The sequence below is a fragment of the Carassius gibelio genome, chromosome B13 (genome assembly GCF_023724105.1).
Source record: "Carassius gibelio isolate Cgi1373 ecotype wild population from Czech Republic chromosome B13, carGib1.2-hapl.c, whole genome shotgun sequence".
Classification (NCBI taxonomy): domain Eukaryota; kingdom Metazoa; phylum Chordata; class Actinopteri; order Cypriniformes; family Cyprinidae; genus Carassius; species Carassius gibelio.
Genome location: NC_068408.1, coordinates 6,186,644 through 6,209,826, shown reverse-complemented (window position 1 = coordinate 6,209,826; position 23,183 = coordinate 6,186,644). Strand labels below are relative to the sequence as shown.

Genomic DNA, 23,183 nt, shown 5'->3' with positions numbered 1-23,183 from the left:
GGGTGTTGATGACAAAAAACAAAGAGAGTGAGAGAGAGAGAATTGGGACAGTGTATAGTTTTATTTCCCGTCAGGGATTGTAGGGATTCATTCACATCCCAACTCCTCATAATTAGACTCCATTCAGCAGTCGGTGTGCTATGCCGTAAACTGTACAGTATAATTTGCTTTTTATTAAAAAGAAAGAGAGAGAGAGAGAGAGAGAGAGGAGAAAAAAAGAGTATATGCATGAATGAAATGACCCAGTTTCCAGAGACATGAGTCAGACGAGTATGTGAGGGGAACAAACTATTTTCTAGGTAATTAATGAAAACACACAGCATACAGAATTTAATCATCAAGGGTTTCTACATGAGGGCATCAACATTAGATATTTTATCACATGAAAAAAGCCATATGAACCTGTTAAAATCAATAGTTAAATCATACCTTCTCAAAAGTTTGCAAAATGTGCATTTAAAGGAATAGTTCACACGCTGAAAAAAATGATACAATTATTACTCAAAAATTGCTGTAAATTTCACTACTACAAATAAATAGCAAGTAATGCATTGAGTTAAATATGACATTTTGAAGCAGAGAGACTGAAATAGCATTTTCTTATTGCAATTAAATCTGCTTTTTTTTTTTTTTTTGCAGATTCTTAATCATTTACTCACCCTCATGAAATTCTAAACCTGTATTACTTGCTCCTTTCTATACAGCAAATATATAGGAACTGACAAAAAAAGCACCATAAAAATGATTCAAATTCCTAGTCTTCTGAAGCCGTATGATGTGCAACTAGAATTTAAGTTATTAATTGCCACAATCTGTGATGAGGTGTTTCGTCAGAGCATGTGCGTCATTCTCTTTGAGTTTGCACAAGCGTGAATGAGATCTGACAGCTACAACAGCTCGCCTTTATTGTTTTGTTTTCACACTACCACTGATTTCAGAGACAAGTCCTTCATAAAGCTTGTAAATAAATCAAATCTTTCTCCACAGTTTCTTCTAAAAACTAATGGGAGCTGTAAAAAATATCACTGGGCAGGGAAGATAAAATGCTGATAAAATCCTCTGATTATGTTCCAATAAGAACTCAGATTTGTACGTAATAGATGGTTTATATTACGAATGTTCTAGGACAATTGGGAGAAATCCTAGGAACAGTGACCCAGTTCATCAACAAGGAATATTTTCTACACAAAAGTAGAGCTGTACTGAGAAGACCCTCTTATGAAACACATTTTTGTGTCAAAAATATCATAGTTTCGAATGCAAGCTGCTGAAATATATGAAGCTGCTTATATATACTTTTTATACTATTTTGCACATATTCATTACTGTTTATATTAAATTATTATATTTATGAGTGAATATTGTTTGTTTGTCTGCCATTGTTTTATGTATGTTGTTTTTATGTATTCCTGATGGGTGATGGAGCACCCCTAATTTCGTTGTACCTTCACAGTGCAATGACAATAAAAGGCTATTCTATTCTATTCTGAAATAATTTTACAGTTTGCACAATTTCAGGTTCTTGTGAAACCTCAGTTCTGGTTTAAATCAAAATCCTCACATAAGACTTATATATATATACTGTGTTTGGAAACAGCATATGAAAATTATTTTTGAAGGATCATGTGACACTTTAGACTGGAGTAATAATGCTGAAAAAAAGCTTTGTCATCACAGGCATAAATTACTTTAATTAGCCTTCACGGCTGAAAGCTGCAGGGGCATTATTAATCATGATGCTGCTCTCCAATCACCTGTGCTTCATTTGCATGTTTGTAATTGAAAAAAGGGAGTCAAAGCATCACCTTTTTGGTTGTCTGAGGTTATTTAATTAGTATAAAATGGACACAGGTATGTTTTTTTAAAGCTTAATATGTTGTTGAACTGTATTTTTAAATATTCATAATTCCAATTTTGGAGGGAATGTTTGTAGAGCTTGATTGCTTTAATTTTAAAGTCTGATTCTTCACCAGTGCCAGATGAATCTGAGTAACAAACATTCCCATGGGATCCTCTAAAAATCCACTGATAAAAAAATCACACTTTTCCCACTGTAGCTTAGGGTTGGTTTATTTTTTATTTTTTTCTGAAGCCCACTTAAAATATATTACACTGTATTAATTTGACCACCTACTGTACTTCCTTCTCTCTGACCCCCTGAATTAAATGCGAAAGTTCATAACCTTTTCATGACTAATGGCTGATTTATTTTAGCTGATTTATTTAGTCTGTCTTATAAATATTCAACATAACAGACTGCTCATTACAGTCCAATACTAAACACAACAGTTCACTTAATAGCACATTAGCCTCCATATCATGACTATTAGTGCTCATAAAAATACATTAAATGCTGAATATCACTCATACTGCCATTAGTGTTCATAAAAGCACATTAAATATTGAACATTACTGTCACTGTTGTTATTCTTCATAATATTACCACCATTCCAATCATAAGCACCATAACAGTGCATTTAATACTGCTTTATATCACTACACTTCATATAAGCTTATAAAATACTGAATGTTGCCATTACTGTCATAGGTTTTAAAAACAACAGAGTAGATACATCACCATCTCTCTCTCTTCTCTCTCTCTCTCTCTCTCTCTCTCTCCAGCAAGAACTTTCGTGCATTTCTCTGGATGCAGGTGACATTTTTCTTCTGAGATGAATTCAACCTTACTGACACACTGAACTACAATCACTGGATTGCTTCTGGAAGGACGCTGAATCGGGACACTTTCAGTCACCATGCTGGGCATTCACTTAGAAAAGAAATGAATTCTTTAAATGAAACATCACCTGAGACTAACCTTGGGGATTATGATTATATTTTCGCCGATGAGACTTATAAACTCCTGACGTTCACCATCGGATCTATCGGTGTCCTGGGCTTCTGTAATAATATCATCGTGATTATTCTCTACTACAGGTTCAAGAGACTCCGAACACCAACTAATTTGTTAATAGTGAATATAAGTGTCAGCGATCTGCTGGTGTCAATCACCGGAGTTAATTTCACATTCGTCTCGTGCGTGAAAAGAAGATGGATCTTTAATTCTGCCACATGTGTTTGGGATGGATTCAGCAACAGTTTATTCGGTCAGTTCTAATGTATCGATATAGTCACCCAAGTTTTCAAGCAGCTTAGCCTACTTTGAATTCAAACAAAGTCGTTCGTAGCCTAACGTTACATGTTTATTTCCAACCAATGTTTACTTCTTTAGATCAAGAAAGACAGGTCAGACCTTGAATAGCCAATGTGTTTGTCTCCTAATGCTGTTTGGTCATTGCTGTCATTTCGTCTTTTATATTGTATTTTATTGATCTGTTATCTGAATTTTTTTCGTAATTTTTACAAGTGTTCTCGGTCAGTTGTCAATGTGGTCATATGGTCGTATGAGCTAAACAGAGAAAATGTTAAAAGAAACAAAACGCTGCGATATGTCACAAATAACGAAGCATTTCGACTGCATTACGGAACTTGGCGCTACGAAATGGTCCAGAAAGTACAGTTATTTAAAAACAATATTAGAAATTATCGTTGCTGCTTCATTCCTAGTGGGTAAATAGGTATAACGTGCTTTACCACAGAAACAAAACCGGACAAATAAACTATAACGTTTTATTTGGAACCGACGCAGTGAACAGCGACATTACTTCAGACGTTGTTGACCATAACTGCAAGACACTTTGCTTAATACAATTGTGTTTACGTTATTTCAGCTTTGTAAATGTCTAGACTTTTTGAATGGGCGCGCGAGACCTTTCTCACTCGTCGCGACAAAAGAGCGGCAGCGATTCTGACAGGATTTCTGATACTTACCTCACGACAAATTTTATTAATAACTTCAAAAAAGCTATGGGAACAACACTTTGTAGTACAGTCTTAAGCTTTAGGCAGATCATCTGGAAGGAGCTATGCAGCGAAAGCGCTGGTAATAAAACTAAAAGAGCTGCATGTAATATAGCAGCTCAAAACATTTGGTCTTGCAAGGACTTGAGCTAATTTTGTGGTCTCTGACTTGATTATAGGCTACTTTTAGAATCTTTGTAAATCTGAGAACTTGAAATATTATTGAGAAATCTTTTTTAAACAGAGACTGGGGCTTTGTCTTAATAGGAAAAGGCAATTCTTTCCTACAGCAAATGATTTCGTATGAACATCTTACTCATTTAGCACGATCTAATTCAAGTTATTTAGAGCATATCAAATTATCTAAAGGAAATGCATGTTTTCCTCATCTAATCATATCAGATAGCTTCACAGTCTTAAGAACATTTATGCTTAATTTGATTCACTTGATCATGTGACCATTTACAACAACAAGCAAAGAAACAATCCAAGCATCCATAAACAACTATGACACATTTATTGGAATAAAAGTCCATCTGGCGCATGGAAAGATGAGGTTGAATGGAGACACATAATTGCACTTTAATGGTCCAGAAATATCTAGCAGAAGATCAACTAAGCATCTGTGAGAGATTATGCTTTGAGGAGAATACCATAATCTCATTTTGAAAGATAGATGGTCATTTTAGGCATCTGCTCCCCCAAGGTCACACCTGATGCTATTTTAAATCCAGATATTATCATCACACATGATTGCTTCTGTACTGCCTCCTTTGACCCATTTAGATGTGAAATTGGCTGCGTTTGATAAAAACATTTGTGTCTATGACCTCCATTTGTGCTCCCTTGAGAGCTTACTCATTTAAATAAAAACAGTTTTGATGTAGCTCAGTGTGCAATACTGCATTATATTCTACATCAGATTTACTAATCCCAGTTCTATGAGAAGTAAAAAGAGGTCTGTGTGAATACATCTGACAGCTGAGAGGAAACACGTTAGTGCTGCTTCCCTGCGGGCCTGCCTCTGTCACAGAGGACTGTGGATGTTTGATTAATTGGGGGAATGTGTCTGTGAGTTTCTTGCCAGAGGAGTCTCTGCAGATACTGCAGTTCAGAGAAACTGTTATTTACTTCTAGAAATGATACCAATTACTAATCCATCATCTGTTGAACGTGAAGCTGTTTGCTGGGAGCTTAATTTCTGTAAAAGAGAGCTTCATTGCTTTTTATTTATTTATTTATTTAACGCTTTTCACAATGCACAGCTTTACAGAAAATCATTAATGCCAATTTTTATTGTAATGTTGTTTATATTTATAGTTGGGTGTATCTCAAAATCTCTCAAAAACATGGTTATATATGTCTTAAGAATCTTAAAAGAATCCACATCTAGTACCATTAGCACACAGGGGCGGACTGGCCATCTGTGTGATCTGGAGAACGACTGGTACTCCAGGACGGGCGGCAGGCCTGCCCACTACCCACCACGCACGCAGTCATCACCTCATTCAGACTATAAGTCGCATCAGTCAAAAAATACGTCATGACGAGGAAAAAACATATAAATCGCACTGGATTGTAAGTCGCATTTATTTAGAACCAAGAACCAATAGAAAACATTACCGTCTTCAGCCACGAGAGGGCGCTAAATATTTTCAGTGGTAGCTCCCTCTCGCCGCTGTAGACGGTAATGTTTTCTTTTTGTTCATTTCTCTCGGTTCATGTCAAATTAATTTTGATAAGTCGCACCTGACTATAAGTTGCAGGACCAGCCAAACTATGAAAACTGTGACTTATAGTCCGGAAAATATAGTACACTGTTAAATGTCGCTGTAGATTTAGCAGCACATTACTGTAAAAACCTACAGTACAATACTTCATTTTTATATTACAGTAAAATACTGTAATTTGCATTGCTTTCTGAGTAATATTGTTTGAGCGGGAACATTTTACAGAATATTTTAGTATTGCTGTAACCTAGCTGTAACTTGGCTGTAATATGCCAGGCAATAATACAGAATTGCTGTAAACAGCGCGTCACCTGACAGACGACGTCACAACACAACTGCCGCAGCTCACTTACAGATGTCTGAACGTCTCTCTCTGTGGAAATCTGGAAGTTTGGTAAGTTAATTTTAAATTTTATAATTAGGTTTAAGGAGTACATAGCTTTTAGTGTGAAATGACAGTGGAAGTTTAGCCAGCGAACGTTGCAAAAACACCGTTAGAGAGTTAACTTTAGATGTCTAACATTACTCGCTGTTTCCATCGTGTGTCCCGTATTTTCATCTAACGTTAACTCGGCGAATTATACCTGATTTATTTTCGACCAAACCAGACCTAGTGATTGTTGAAGATGGTTAATGTGAGTTTTATTTTGTTTATGTCGAATTTTAATGTAGTGTGTTTTACGATGGTCTGTGAGGTAAAATTACTATATTTGCTAATGGAGTCTGGTAGGATTAATAACTAATATGTCTCTGTAGGGATCCTTTCCATAATGTTCGATCCGAGCCTGTCACCAAGAAATTATAGTATTATAATAGACACTGTGCTCCAACTGCTAAAAAGATTTGCAGTCTGTGACTGTTTCCCGGATGATGTGCTGCAGCGCGTCGCGGTCTATTTGAATAAGTCGTTTAGAAACAAAAAAATAATAATCTAAAAAAGGCTTTAAAAATATGTTATTTTCATCTGCAACGTAAATATGTGATTTGGGCTTCAGGGATTTCATTTAATTTAGGCGGGAGACCCAGTTCTGTAGCATTGCGATTGCAATGACAAATAATGATTAATAAAAAATATGTATAAAGGTATAAATTGCCTTTATTAAAGTTAATAATGATCTATTAGTCAACAAAGACCCATGCATGCCAAAAAAAAAAAAAAAGTGTAAAAATTTTAAAAAATTTAGAAACAGAGGCTTATACATTTTTTACTATATAATAGATGTACTGTTGGAATGAATGAAATACAGTGATGTGTTAACTTATACATCCACGGCAAGTAACGCGTAATTGAATAAAATTTATTTTGATTTCTTACAGCTCTACAGTGTGGGCCACTTATTTTTGCAGCCTGGGAATGAGTTTTCTGTAAGTATTAGCCATTTTAATACTATGTTTTGAAGGGTTACTTCACCCAAAAATGAAAATTCCATCATTAATTACTCATCCTCACGCCTCTTCAAACCCCTAAGACCTTGGTTCATCTTTTACACAGATTGAGACTTCTTCCAGCATCAGAAGTTGAAGTGGAGAGGGGAGATTCAGTCTCTGCTGACTGAGATGGAGAATGACTCAAGAACCCTACAAGACCAAGATCTGATGGCGACTTCAGTTGTCCTGCTTTTGATGGCCTTCTTCAGGGAGGCGATGGAATCCCTGTTCATACTGACAGATGTAAGTATCTCAAACACATCTATTGTTTATTTTGCCTACAAGGACATGAAAAAGTTTGTACTCCCCCTGAGTTTTTGTGCAATGACAATATTTTAAATATTTTTATTAAGATAGGAAATTTAAATAATAAATAAGCAGTGGAAAAGTATTTTAAGAAAGAAAAATATCACTGACAATATTTGACAAGTTGTACTCCTTATACTCATGTTTTATGTATAGTAGCTACTTCATATTCTGTACTTTGATTCATGTTGTTTTAATATGTTTAGGTCAGGCAACCCAGGCAGACATTGAGGCACAGCAGGTGATGCCAGACACACCCAGGCTCATTATGCTTGGTAAGTATGTGCTTTTTCACTACAATTTATTATTTATGCATACACACACACACACACACACATATCAAACATATCATACACACTGGAACACACTAACACACACTTTGTAAACTCACTCACACAAACTCAGACACTCTCATAGACACACACTAACACACATACTTACTCATACACACTCTCACAGACACTCAAACATACATGCTCATTCACCCACACACTTACATATATGCATACTCATAAACACTCTCATAGACACTCACACATAAGCTCATATTCACCATCATACACTCACTTACTTACACATACTCACAAACATACTCAAACAGTATTCACACTTACATATGTTTGTACACCTACACTCAAATACACCCATACTCATACACCCATTTACACATTCACATAAACACAAACATACTCAAATAAACACACTCTCACAGACACTCAAACATTCATGCTCATATTCACTCATACGCCCACTCACTCACACATACAAACACGTACATACTTACAGATAGTTGTACAGCTACATACTCATATACACTCACATATACAAATTCATATTCACATGCATACACCCACTCACTCAAACACACACATTCACATACACAAAAACTTACTTACATATACATACTTGTACACACTCATATTCCCTCATACACCCACTCACTCACACACACATACAAACACGTAAATATGCTGTACATACTCTCAGATGTTTGTACAGCTACACACACACACATACTGTACATACTCACGCACAGATGTTTTACAGCTACACTCATATCCACTCACAGATACACACTCATACACCCACTCTCTCACACACAGCTGTATCAACATAAGTATTTTTATTCACTTTTATTATACTCTATGAATGTGTACAAACAGTAATGTATAAATTGCAACATTTAAGAATGTAGTTAAGTCATTCACGGACTTTGTTGACAATGTTGTTTTTGGAATAAAACATTTTAGGTAATTAACATTGTGTTCTTTCATTTTCAGGACAATCAATTATGACAGCATCCAAGTGGATGCTATCAATTGAGGGAAACATTATCTTGAGACTGGAAAGCAGTGACACATTTATAACCGCCTTTGCAGTGATTTTCGCAAGCTACTACATCTTCAACATCGAGAACCAGGAGTCTGCTGCTTGTACACTAGAGCTTGTTCAGAGGCAAGTGAATTTCTTTCTGCATTACACTTTTGTATTGTATTTAAATCATGTGTGCAACAGTTGAGTAAGAAATAAAAGTTGGAGGACGGGAGGAATTTGAGAAAAAGGTTGAGTGCATTAGTCTTTTTTTTTTTTTAAACATATTTATTAACTGGTATGATATTGCTAACAGGTTCCTGGTCAGAATCACCCCTGAAAATGGTAATGCCAGACAGTTAAAGTGTACTGCCAGACAGGGAGTTAGCAAGAGGACCAAGAGGTTGGTGCAGAGGAAGGTGACAGCCATCAACACACATGTTAATGGTTTTATTCGGTCCTTGATGGAGTTTGAATGGAAAACTTCAAACTGAAGCCTGCACTCACCACCCACTGTTAATGGGACACTTGTTGTTGTTGTTTTAAGTTGTTATTGCTCATTTGTCATTCTTTTACTCAACACAATCCTCAAGTTCTCTTTTTTTGTATGTTTTTTGTTTCATTTACATTTGTGCAAACTTAAAGGGATAGTTGACCCAAAAATGGAAATTCTGTCATTGTTCACACACCCTCAAGTTGTTCCAAACCTGTGTGAATTTCATCCTTTTGTTGGAAACAAAAGAAGATATTTTAAAGAATACTGGTAACCAGACAGCTGACGGCACCCACTGACTTCTATAGTTTTTTTTTTTTCCTATTATAGAAATCAAAGGCTACCATCAACTGTCTGGTTACCAACATTCATCTTTTTCATCTTTTGTGTTCAACAGAAGGAATAAATTCATACAGGTTTGGAACAACATGAGGGTGAGTAAATGATGACAGAATGTTAATTTTTGTGTCAGCTATCCCTTTAAAAGCCATTAATACCTGTGAATTGCTGATGCACTGAACATTCAATGGTTTTAAATGAAATGGTTGTAATAGTTTTAATTGATTGAATAAAACATTTTTGACAAGAACATTGTTAGGGTTGTCTTTTGATTTGCACGGGTATTCTGAAGTATAATTATAATATTACTTCCTACATATTTATATACTGAAATAACTACATATTATAATTATAATATTAACATTATTAGTAATTATTTTGAAAAATATAGTAATATTTAGCAGTAATGAATCAATATAGATATTGCAGTACAATACCGTATTAATTACAGCAGAAGCAGACTAAAATGAGAAAATGTTGTAAAAATACAGTAAAATACTGTTTTGTACAATTACAGTACTGGCCTTGTGTACTGTAAATTGAATTACAGTATAATTACTGTAAATAACAATACAGTAACTTGCTGGCAACCGTGCTGCCAGTACTGTACTGTAAAAATACAAGAAAATAGTTAACAGTGTAAGTATGGAACATGAGAGGAGAAAGAGTTACTTGCTAGGGATGATGTTAGGAAGTTATATTCAGGTTGCTACATTTTTAATGATTACAGTAGTTAAAACAGCTAAACTTCAACATTTTAGCTGTAAAATGCCCAGTGTTTGGAATAACGGCGTTTAAAAGAACGGCGTTAGGTAACGACGTTATTTTTTCAGTAACGGGGGTAATCTAACAAATTACTTTTCTCGTTGTTACAACGCCGTTAACCTTACTGAACGTTAAATGCGGTGCAGTCAGGAGCAATCCGATGAAAAACTGGCATTTTCAAGGTGGAGATATAAGCACTACTTCAAATTCATTGTGGTCAAAGGCAAGAACGTGCATGTAATGTGTAACACGCATCTACAAAGCTAGTGGCCAAAAACACTTTTCTTACAAAGATAATACTTGAAGTGCAGAATAAAACTCTTGCTGTCTGTTGACGTGCAATAAATATCGAAAACTGCAAAAAAAAAAACAAATTCTCTGACACATAGCAACTTTTATTTTTATTTTTTATTTTTTTTTATACAGTAATGCAAATAGTTACTTTCCCTGGTAACAAGTTACTTTTTGGAACAAGTAGTGAGTAACTATAACTAATTACTTTTTTAAAGTAACGTTCCAAACAGTGAAAATGCCACATGCAGTAGCTAATATTAAGAAATATTTTGTGCTTTTACTTTTAAAAATGTTGGTAACATCATGACGAGGCTATAACAGTTACTGTTATAACAGCATATTATATAATCTATTCCATGCTATCTTGGAATATTTTTTTTTATCCATTTCATAATTTGTTTATTCAGGTTGAGCTTAGACTAAGAGCAGAGAAAGACACTCACAAGAGTGTTTTTTTTTTTTTTTTTTTTTTTGTCAAACCACTCTCAGAAGAAGACAAAATACCTGACAGTACGGAGAGTTTTTAAGTTGAGTGTTTAAATCAACAGTACACAAAGATGGCGCAGACAAACTGTTGTCGAATTTCCGCGCGCCGATTGCTTTGGGCTGTCCCTGTCCACGAACATAACCAGGTGAGCAGATCACTCTCTCACTATTTGATTGCTCTAGTCTTTACCCAGACAGCAAGCAGTTTCGGCCCAGATGTGGTCCGGTTCTGGGCCGAAACTGCTTGCTGTCTTGGTATCCACTCATCATCATGCACCAATCAGAACACATGAGAACTCTTTGACCACAGCTGCTGTGCTTCAAAAGCTCTTGCAGCAGCTCAACACTGGTTTTCTCTGAGATGGTCAGATCACATCAGATTGTGGTTAATCTTGTATATCATGACTTATATCTACTCTTCCTCTCCCTGCAGTTTGGTAATATAAAGATTCCTCCTTTGAACTCCCACCTCTTCTGTGGGCTTTATTGTTCTGGGTCTGAATTTGGGCTCCTGGGATCTAAAAAAAAAAAAAAATTTCAGTCTCCAAGGTGAACGTTATGACAACACACTCTTACAAAAAAGGGTTCATTGGGGTTCTATATAGCACAAAGGTTATTTAGATTATTATTTATTCATATTACATTATTCTGCAACATTTTGTATTTGTAATTAAATTATTGTTTGTAGTAACTTAATATCACATTTTAATCATGCTGATTTTTGGAGAATGATTCGCGATCCCCAAATTGGCTCAAATGATTCGCGAACCCGCTTTGAACTCCCGAACTGACTCAAATGATTCGCGAACCCGCTACGAACTCCATAACAGACTCAAATGATTTGCGATTCCCAAACTGACTCAAATGATTCGAGATCCCGCTACGAACTCCCGAACTGATTCAAATGATTTGCGATCCCCAAACTGACTCAAATGATTCGCGAACCCGCTACGAACTCCCGAACTGATTCAAATGATTTGAGATCCCCAAACTGACTCAAATGATTCGCGAAACCGCTCCGAACTGAATCAAATTATTCGCGAACTCGCTTTGAACTCCCGTACTGACTCAAATGATTCGTGATACCATCGAACTCCCAAACTGACTCAAATTATTCGCGAACATGCTACGAACTGAACTGATTCAAATGTTTTGCGATCCCCAAACAAAACTGACTCAAATGATTCGCGAAACCGCTCCGAACTCCCGGACTGACACAAATGATTCGTGATCCCAATGATTTAAATGATTCGTGATCCCCAAACTGACTGAAATGATTCGCGATCCCGCTTCGAACTCCCGAATTGATTCAAATGAATCGCGATCCCGCTACGGACTCCCGAACAGACTCAAATGATTCGCGATTCCCAAACTGACTCAAATGATTCGCGAACCCGTTTTGAACTCCCGAACTGACTCAAATGATTCGCGAACTCGCTACGAACTCCCGAACAGACTCAAATGATTCGCGATTCCCAAAATGATTCGCGAACCCGTTTTGAACTCCCGAACAGACTCAAATGATTCGCGATCCCTAAACTGACTCAAATGATTCGCGATCCCGCTACGAACTCCCGAACAGACTCAAATGATTCACGAGCCCCAAATAACTGACTCAAATGATTCGCGAACCCGTTTTGAACTCAGAAAATGACTCAAATGATTTGCAAACCCGCTTTGAACTCCTAAACTGACTCAAATGATTCGCGATCCCAATGATTCGTGATCCCCAAACTGACTCAAATGATTCGCGAACCCGCTTTGAACTCCCAAACTGACTCAAATGATTCACAATCTGAAGTTCCCATCCAAATCAAATGACACTGCCAGCGCTTCTATTGACTTAGTTCTCTAATTTCGAGTGGATCTTTTATTTTTATTCAATAGCATTACAACATTCATGTTTTTGTTTTATTTACTTTATTAACAAATGTATGTGTATTAGCAGCGTTTGCTCAAGTTAAAGCAGTTGTTAACATGAACATCTGCTGTTTATTTATCATGATGTGTAAAGCATTAAAATCTGTATTGTTTCATTTGGTTAACTGCAAGCGTTAATCTCTTAACTTGTGGGAGGACGCTAGCAAACAGAAGCCTTCTTTGTTTACATTAGTTCAGAGGAAAACGCAGCCCTGAAGAGTTTTGTAAATAATAGTAGTATTATAAATAGTAGAATTATAAATGAATAATTTGCTAGTTTCATTTGTAAATGAAAACACTAATTTATCACAAAACGTTAATATTATCAATTATATATAGTTAGCTTATATGAAGGAATGAATGAACAAATGAATGATGCATTTATATAGTGATTTATTGTGTATTGTTGTCCACCCAAAGCGCTGTACAATCATGTGAAGGGTCTCTCCTCAACCACCAGCAGTGTGCAGCATCCACTTGGATGTATTATATATATATACCGTATTTTCCGGACTATAAGTCGCAGTTTTTTTCATAGTTTGGCTGGTCCTGCGACTTATAGTCAGGTGTGACTTATTTATCCAAATTAATGTGACATGAACCACGAGAAAACATTACCGTCTACAGCCGCGACAGGGTTCTCTTGGTTCTTGGTTCTAAATAAATGTGACTTATAGTCCAGTGCGACTTCCGAACTGACGCAAATGATCCGCGAACCTGCTACGAACTCCCGAACTGACTCAAATAATTTTGCGATCCCGCTCCGAACTCCCAAACTGACTCAAATGAATCACGCTCTGAGCTCTATTGGCTTAGTTCTACCAGAAAGACTCGGGAGGTGTAGATGACACTGAAGTATTTATTTACAAAACATACGAAAAACAGAATTAATTTGGCGTAGGCCCCATCCGTAGCGTGGATCTGAAGATTGTAGATACCAGCTAATCCTGCCGAAGATGTAGGCAGGGCGGAGCCTATCCCAAAAGAAAGAATGAAAAATGTAATACGCACCTAGATGAAGTATTTCTTAGAGGATCCTGGAACGTGAACAAAAGAGATAAGTTGAGATAATTAGCCAGACATGAAATACAACATCATATTATAGCTAAAGTAATGGCTTATATGTAAGGGAAAAGGGCCGCAGAGCCTCAGAGCGAGAGGGGTCGCGAGAGGGTTCGCAAGAGGGGTCGCAAGAGGCCAAACAGTGATAGGGGCCACGATAGGCCGGACAGTGATAGGGACCACGATAGGCCGCAGAAAAGCCCCGGCGGGCCACAGAGGATGGAAATGCCCCGATAGGCCGCAGAAAAATGGCCCACAAATGAAAACAAATGAAATGGGCCACAAATGAAAACAGCCCCGGCGGGCCGCAAGGGGAAGGCCAGAGAAACAGACTGCAGAATGAAATGGCACTTATATAGGCAAACGGAGGGGAAGTCACAGAAGAAAGGCTAAGTTAAGCCAACGAAAATAAAGATTTTTGAGAAAAGGGATATGAATAGTATTTCACCACCACCAGTATTTGCAAATAGATCACCTTGAGAACGTCTTGAAATTATTTGCTGAGCCTTCGAGATGAATTTCTGTTCGGGTCTAATGTAGGACTCAAATGCTGAGGAAGACCATCTGCCCTGTAACGTGATTGTTGATGTTGGAATTCCGTGCTCAGCAGCAGTAGTGGCCGCGCATAATCCTAAAGGAATGTCCAGTGTATTGAAGTGGAGACAGGCCGCAGTTTTTTAAAACCGTAGCTAAATGAGAGCTAAACCAGACCTTAGTTATGGGAGCGCCGTTAGGTAAAATTAATAGAGGAGATTGGAGAGAAGTGCGGAGACAAATTTTTAGATATTTAATCATGGAGGAATAAGGGCAAAAATGGTAATCATTTTTATATAGTGACAGAGATACTCCTGATCCCATAGAGTCGTTCTTAGAGTGCTTAAAGAAAATAGTAAAGAAATTAGGTGAAAAGCAAACGTCTGAAAGAGACCGATCTCTTGAAGATTCGAAATGCTTAGATTCCGACGTGAATTAGCTGTTAGGAACAAAGCTTCCAAGAGGACGTTAATAAAACTAGAAAATAAACCGTTGCATAGTGACGTTTTTAGCTGTTTAAGGAAATAATGGGTAGGCGTTTATCATAGGTTTTAACAAATGATTTTGTTATACCTTTAAGGAGCAAACGCATGGCTGGGACGTTAAAAAGACTTGGATAGTCGGGGACCGGTTATGATATCTGCCAAAGATTTTTGGACTACTCCGGCATCCGAATGCGAGTCTGACTGCAAAGTAAAATTTTGCATTCCATTTGACACCAAAAAGAGCCCAATCAGAGGGATGAATTGGTATCATTTTAAAAGCATCCGTGATATCTGCTTTAGCCAGCCAAACACCTTGGCCGGCTAATTTGATTAACTGAAAAAGGTTCGGAGGGAATATATTCGTACAGCGATAGAATCAGAATGGGGAGAAGACATGTCGAAAATCAACCGTTTTTCCCTTTAATATTTGCGGGTAGCAACTCTGAGCGAATTAACTCATTTTAATGTAATAAATTCATTTTAAGACAGCATGGAATAGATTGTATAATATGCTTTTATAACATATATAATCTATTCCATGCTATCTTGGAATAAAACCTGTTTTGTTTTTTTTTACATTTCATAATTTGTTTATTCAGGTTGAGCTTAGACCAAGAGCAGAGAAAGACACTCACTCCAGCTCAACTTTAAATTACTTTTAAGCGCCCCAACGTCAGATTTTGTTTTTTCTTTGTCAAACCACCCTCAGAAGAAGACAAAATACCTGACAGTACAGAGAGTGTTTAAGTTTAGTGTTTAAATCAACAGTAAACAAAGATGGCGCAGACAGACTGTTGTCTAGTTTCCGCACGCTGATTGCTTTGGGCCGGGTTTAGCCAAAGTCCAGGGCCGTTTTTTATTCCCAGTCCATCCCTGTTAGCACATATCGTATTTTATCTTTAAAAATTAATTTTGTCCAGACAGGATGATCCTTGTAAATGTTTAGTGCCATAGTGAGAATCCTAAAAGAATCCTAAAAAAGAATTATGAGAATGGCAAACACAGTTTAATGAGAATTTGAGGACAGAATGTATCTATCGATTTAACTTTTTTTATTTCTCTTCTCATCCTTTAAGGGATCGTGTCCATCATGACTCTCTCCGGTCTGGCGTATGAGCGCTACATCCGTGTGGTTCATGCCAAGGTCATTGACTTCCCCTGGGCTTGGAGGGCCATCACGCACATCTGGCTGTACTCTTTGGCCTGGACTGGAGCTCCTCTCCTGGGATGGAACCGCTACACGCTGGAAGTCCATCAGTTGGGCTGCTCCCTCGACTGGGCTTCCAAAGATCCCAATGATGCTTCCTTCATTCTCTTTTTCCTCCTCGGATGCTTCTTCGTCCCTGTGGGTGTCATGGCCTACTGTTATGGAAACATCTTGTACACTGTGAAAATGGTGAGGAGAACAGGCGCAACAATGGGCTTAGCTATAATAACAGTCATTTTCTCACTGGCCTGTCTGGATGTACCAGATATATATTTCCTGTTACCTGATGCACTAGAAACATACTAACTACTGAGTTTTCTACCTAGATAGGAGGTTCTTCATAATTGCTTCCATAGATAAGGTTTTGCATGTGCAAAGTTGATTGAATATTTGCTAATTGTATTTTTTTTTTACTCCTTTGTTGAATTTCCTATTTCAAATTTATGTGGGAGGACAAACTTACTTGATCGTCCCACTTCATCGATTTATCAGTCCAAATTTATCAATTATTAGTACTATAATGGTATTGCAAGCCATTTTTCATTCTTTGTACGCAAATAATTTTAAACATAAACGGTGCAACAGTTTCAAACTTAAGAACTATTTTCACTTGATTGAGCTTCAAATTAAATATTATTTTAATGATTTCGATTGTCAAAAGTCTCTCCAGTACTTACCCCTTCCCCTACCCCTTGGAGTTTCATAACTCCAAAATCATCACCCAATATGGCATTTCAAGGGAATTTCATTCAGTTCTTCAAAGTGTCTACAATCCCATCTAATTAAAAACTATAGTGTGTTTCACAATTTCAAATTTTATTCCAAATATATTTTATCGACCCTTAATTGATCTCCAAAAATTTTTTCCTCACTTGTCATCTCATTTCTGATCTGTGATTTGCATATGGCACCTTACAGTTTCTTTCTTTCTGTCTTTAACCTTCATCATTCTCTCTTGTTCTTTTATAAACACACTGTCAAGCCGCTGTGATTTATCAGTGCATAGGTGCCGACATGCTGCTGTTTAATGGGCTCTTTCCACTAAAAGCCATATTGTCTGAAAGTGCCTTCAGCAAATGAGCAAGCGACGGTGATTGTGTATGTAAATAGCTTGCGATTTTCATCAGCAGTTACTGTGCAACAGATTTTATCGGTGTGCTGTCCAGATGGGGGAGAACATAACCGCACCAACATGAGTGATTGTGTGCTTACCGCAAACTGAAGTGTGCAGTCTTTTCTCTTATCTTAGCTTTGTGTACAGAGGCAGCTTGAATTAAGCTATTTGTAGGTTGATTCCCATGGAAAGCATTCTGCCCAAAACAGTAACACTGCTTGATCCAATGGCATATGTTTGGGACAGGGCGAGTGTTCTGCAAAAACTGTTATGATTTTTTTATAAGTGGTCCAAAAATGTCACACTTCACCTGTAAGCAGTTTATGTGTACATTTGCCTTTGAGCTTGTGTGTTAAACTTTCCAAAAGGTTTTGCACACAAAGAAAAGACTATGCTATTTATTGACTATGCTATAACAGGCATGATTAATATGATGTACCTGCCTGAGACTCCAGTCATTCTGTGGCATAGGAAATATTTATTTAATAGAGTCTATTTAAGAGAGAGTTTATTTAGCCTGACATATGGACAGTTTTGCAATTCAGCCAAGGTACTTGCGATTCATTTCAATCACCACACTGCAATATTCACTATCATTTAAACGTTTTTAAAGAAGTTTTTTTAAGAAATTAATGCTTTCATAATATGAGTTAATTATAATAAGAGATGTTTCTTGAGCAGCAAATCAGCATATTATAATGATTTCTGAAGGATCATGTGACACTGAAGAATAGAGTAGGGTGCTCAAAATTTTGCTTTGCATCACATGAATAAATTGCATTTTTATATATTAAAATAGACAATAAAATAAAAATTGAAAATTAAAAAAATATATAGATTTCATTGTACCTCCAGTGTGTTTGATCGGTTTCTTGATTATTCTCTTCCTTATGAGTAAATATAGTTAAGTATGCCAGGAACTGCTTGGAAAAAAATACATAAATGATTCAGGAAATAAATAAATACATACATGCATTGGTGAATCAAGCACCTGAATGAATCAGGGAATCAATAAATGCATGAATGAATAAGTACAATTTGAAGTTATTCATACAGTAGAATTGTATACATTGATATTTTACAACATTTTAAAGCATATTCCACCAAAGGGCAGTTTAATATTAACTCGTAAATTAAAAAGTTATTTAAATGTGGCCAGTCAAAGGCAATAAATTACACACTTAAATTCATACATACGTATGCAAATCTTAAGCTAAATTCTTGATGTCAGTTAATCTAAAATAATGATTAAATCTGTGAATCAACGATGGATTTGTATATACCTGGCAGTGTCAGTAGCATGACAGTTTTAATTGATCCATGACAAAAGGAAAAACAGCTCAAACATGACTTTACTGGGTTGGGAAACCATCTTCTGATAAAGTGATTTCAGGAGAAATCTTTGACCAGCTGTTCACATCATCACCATTGCGCCCCCAAATGCTGACCCAGTTCTGTGTCAGTTACACAATGCCAGGCATCTTGAGAGATGCTCAGTCAAACTCAGCAAATTTTATTGCCATCCTTGCAGCTGCATAATGATGAATGAATGAATGAATGAACGAATGAACGAATTAATGAATGAATGCATGCCTCAGAGAACATAATGTGTTTAATTAAAGATGCATCATTAGAGATTTAAAACCATGATGCTTTCAAGCAGGGCAGCATAGGACCTCCATCCAAATCCATTCACCTTGGTAAAGTATATCTTTATCATCAGCAAACATTATGTGCAATATTCATTTAAAGTCTTAGTATGTCAGCCTATAGTCTGACTATGGAGTTTTTTCTATGAACATATAGATTGTTGATATGGTTGTATGAATTGGGAGAAGTTTTATTGTCAGAATTAATTTGACTGATAATCAGTGCGGTGCTAGTAATTCTATTCTAATATATCAATGATCTTTTCTGTTCCCTAGAATAGTTTTAGAATTCTGATATTTATGGTTGAATTTTGTATTATGTTTAAATTTCACCCACATTTTTAGCAATGTTATTTTTGCAGCATATCATTATTTTTGCATGTCCTTTTCTAGTTTTTAATTTTCCTTATGAAACAGATTAAAGAAAATCTTACTTTTCAAATCATTTGTATTAAAACTCATTTTTAAAAAACACAGAACTGAGTTCTGAGAACTGAGAGAACTGAGTGAAAAGCTTTATTAGGTCTCAAGATCTAGATTTTTTTTCCTTTTCTTTTTAATGATATACAAATTTTTTCACACGGTATCAAAAATCAGGTTGACTAAAGCCATGTTCTTTTTTCCAGGACATGCAGTAATATATTCTTTAACATGAAGAGGTTTTATGACAGAATGTCTTTGTTCTTTTCCTGTAGCTGCGCTCTATCCAGGATCTGCAGACTGTTCAGACAATAAAGATTCTGCGATATGAGAAGAAAGTGGCGGTGATGTTCTTAATGATGATTTCCTGTTTCCTGGTGTGCTGGACACCCTATGCTGTGGTCTCCATGATGGAGGCTTTTGGCAGGAAGAGTGTCATCTCCCCCACGCTTGCTATTATTCCCTCTCTCTTCGCCAAATCCAGCACTGCCTACAACCCCGTCATCTACGCTTTCATGAGCAGAAAGGTCAGCAGAGGTCACTTCATTCTGATGGAAGGGTATTATTTAGTCAGGTCTGGTGATCCTCACAGATACAAACTTTACAAGTCAACATACAGTGTTTCTGTGAACTGTCAAATTGTATAAGAGATAACCTTTGATATTTTAAATAAATGTAGAGTAACAAGAAAATAAATAAATATTCCTTTAAATAATAAATGATAAAAAAAAAAAAAATTAGATACTATTTTATAATTCGTTTAACAACATTTTATCTATTTTGGAGTAGAATGATTTTTTTAATGAAAAATAAAATACTATAAAAAGTTAGAAACATGAAAATCTTTTTCCTATTGTGTAATATTAAAGGAATATTAAATGTTTTTCATCATTGATCATTTAATTTAGTATTTTATTTTATGAAATGTGGAATTGCTCAGACAGAGTCTCATACTTAAAGTAAAACTGAATAAATAAAGATGTCAGCAGAATGTAGAGTGCAAAAAGAGATTTTTTTTCAAGGTTTTAAATAAAGATTATTAAATTAACTTAAAATTTCCTATTTAATTCAATCTATGAAATTTACTAGCAATTTCCTGGTAAATTAGTATTAAAAATAAATCCTAACCCAATTTGTTTTCAGGGTATTTAAACAGGTGATTAAATTTAGTTTAAAGTCTTTGTAGCGTTTATCTGCATTTAAAAAAAAATTAATATAGAAATTGTATTCATAAATTGCTGGTTAATTTCACAAATAATTACAAAGAATCTGCAAACAACACATTGAATTAAACATTGAATTTTGAAGTAGAAAAAACTGATAGTATTTTGTTGTGCAAAGTATTTTAATAATCTTTGTGTGTGTGTGTATATGAAGCTTACTTTTTTGTGATTGGTCAGTTTCGCAGGTGCATGTTACAGATGCTGTGTTCTCGTCTGGCCACTCTGCAGCACAGCATTAAGGACCGTCCCCTCGCCCGCATCGAACGTCCTGTACGCCCTATTGTGATGTCACATAGCCGTCCTGACCGGCCCAAAAAGAGAGTGACCTTCAACTCATCCTCTATCGTGTTTATCATTGCTAGCAATGACACTCATCCTCTGGATATTACCTCCAAATGCAATGATGAACCAGATATCAATGTAATTCAAGTTCGACCGCTTTGACACTTGCCACTAGTGCCATTGAAGAACGACGGTGGAGTTCATTAACATCACACTAATTTCATGTTTATAATATACAAAGGATACAGAATCATGTTATTTATACATAACTATGGAAAAAAGTATTTTTTAATTGTTGTAGCAGTAATGAAACATAAACAGACTTTTTTGTGTTCCCAATCAAGATTTGTGTGAATTTTGTCAACTGTAAATGCTGTAAGTATTTGATCAATTGTGTTGCTTTTCCATCTTTTCGGACACTGAAACTTCCAGCTTCACCCAGTTTCATGGGATGGTGAGATATCCGCAGCTTAGATTGCTCTGTCCATGAGCAGAATACATTAGTGAGTGTGCTCAGATAGATTAGCAGCACAATGTTAGTACAAGGACGGGATATTTGTCAAAGACTGCAGCACTTTGTACACAACGTCAGTCAAGTCCACAGCGCCCCCTGGAGGAAGCACTGTGTGTGTCCTATTTGACAAACAAGCCAAACATCACTATTTCTACTGCTCAATATTTAGATTAGTGCTTTGAGCGAACCCCTAAATATCAAACTTGGTTGAGTTTACCTCAAATTTCTTTGCTTCTTGAGAAGAGCTGTGTTTACACTTTTCTGTTATAGAGAATATACTTAAGATTGGCAAGGGTTTAGAGATGTTCCTCACTGCAGAACACGAGATCCAGGGGGCAAGCCTGGAATCCAGATCCAACTCAACCTGCACCTGACATATCCCTAAACCCACCCATCTCCACCCCATAGATGTGGATCCAGCCTTGCCCCCTGGATCTGTGTTCTGCAGTGAGGGCCTACTGGAGGTGTAGCAAAGGTTTGAGTTTGCCATTGGTGGGTAGATGACGCAGACAACAGACATTTAATTGTTTGATCAAAATTATCGTTACAATTTAGAAGTTGTTGGATTTTAGTAGTGACATTCTTAAATCCGAAGTTCCGATCTGAATCAAATAAAGATTCACGATCACCATCATTTCAGATAGGGACTTAAGAGTTTAAGGCTAGAAGGGAGACAGCTGTGGCTTCTGGGTATGTACATATCAATATAGATTATTTTTTGTCGCACTGTACAACATTTCCTATTCTTGCATTATTGTAAAGGGTAGTTTAGGATTGGGGTAGGTGTAGATGTTAATAAAACACAATCTAATAGGAAGAAAATAAAAATGTATTATTATTTAACAGTCAGAGCTGTATTTATCCACAAACGACTTCGGAGCGCAGTTCGCGAACCATTCAATACACAAACCCACTTCGAAATTCTGATCTGAATCGAAAGCTTCACCAAGCCACATTTCCAAGTCTCGATTTGAATAAAATGATTCGCGAAACTTAAAGTTTCCAAATAAATCACGAACTCACTCTGATTTGCTTTTCGCTCTTTGAAGTCCTGATCTACATTAATATGACCAACTGCACCTCAAAATGCATCTTAAAGTGGAACAATTAATAATCAGCCTTATGCAGCATTGTCTATTATCTAGTTATATTCACTAAATAGATTGACTACTGCAGTTCAGTTGATGACAATTCAATAGGAAATCAGTTGAAAGCATCCTGTCATCTCATCTCATTGAAGTGAATCTTACACTTATCAGTAGTCTATATTATAATCAATATGTTATACTGTTATCTGATCTTGGCCTACAGGGATGGAGAGTGGGCCTATTTTAGTTAGCGTACATGTAGGCATATTTAAAATACGTATTTGAAAGTGTTACATTGTTGATTGCGTGGATTTGAATAGGAATTTGAAGGTTTTTTTATGACCAATTAAACCTTAAATATTAAAATCAGATACTGAATAATGACTAAAAACATAAGCTGAAAAGAAGCAGTGGTGCTTTTATCATTTTAAGAAAGGGATTTATGATACTAAAAAGACAATTGAATGAGCAACTGCCTGTTTGAGTGGGCAGAGAGCATCTGTTATCTCATTTATGGATTATGCCTTGCTGAGGATTTGTGGGTTAAATGTGAATGAGGATTAATGTGAGTTTTTACATGACAGTGAAAGACCATCAGGAGGACTTAATATTTCTCCCGCCCTAAAACTAGAGTATGACATTGCTTTTGTTGCACTAAAAGTGAGATACCTA

At 36.3% G+C, this 23,183-nt stretch overlaps 1 protein-coding gene and 1 long non-coding RNA gene across 2 annotated transcripts; both read left to right on the top strand.

The window, feature by feature from the left end:
* The first annotated feature begins 2,659 nt into the window (after nt 1-2,659).
* Nucleotides 2,660-22,261, top strand: opn3 (opsin 3). The gene is made up of 4 exons (XM_052572642.1): nt 2,660-3,107; nt 16,091-16,410; nt 19,680-19,931; nt 20,805-22,261. The coding sequence occupies exons 1-4, from the start codon at nt 2,783-2,785 to the stop codon at nt 21,069-21,071; spliced, it is 1,164 nt and encodes a 387-aa protein (XP_052428602.1). The 5' UTR covers nt 2,660-2,782; the 3' UTR covers nt 21,072-22,261.
* Nucleotides 5,749-7,499, top strand: LOC127970251 (uncharacterized). Its single transcript, XR_008156569.1, has 3 exons — nt 5,749-5,985; nt 6,909-6,956; nt 7,084-7,499. It is a non-coding gene; the product is annotated as an uncharacterized LOC127970251 (long non-coding RNA).
* Nucleotides 22,262-23,183: the final 922 nt, after the last annotated feature.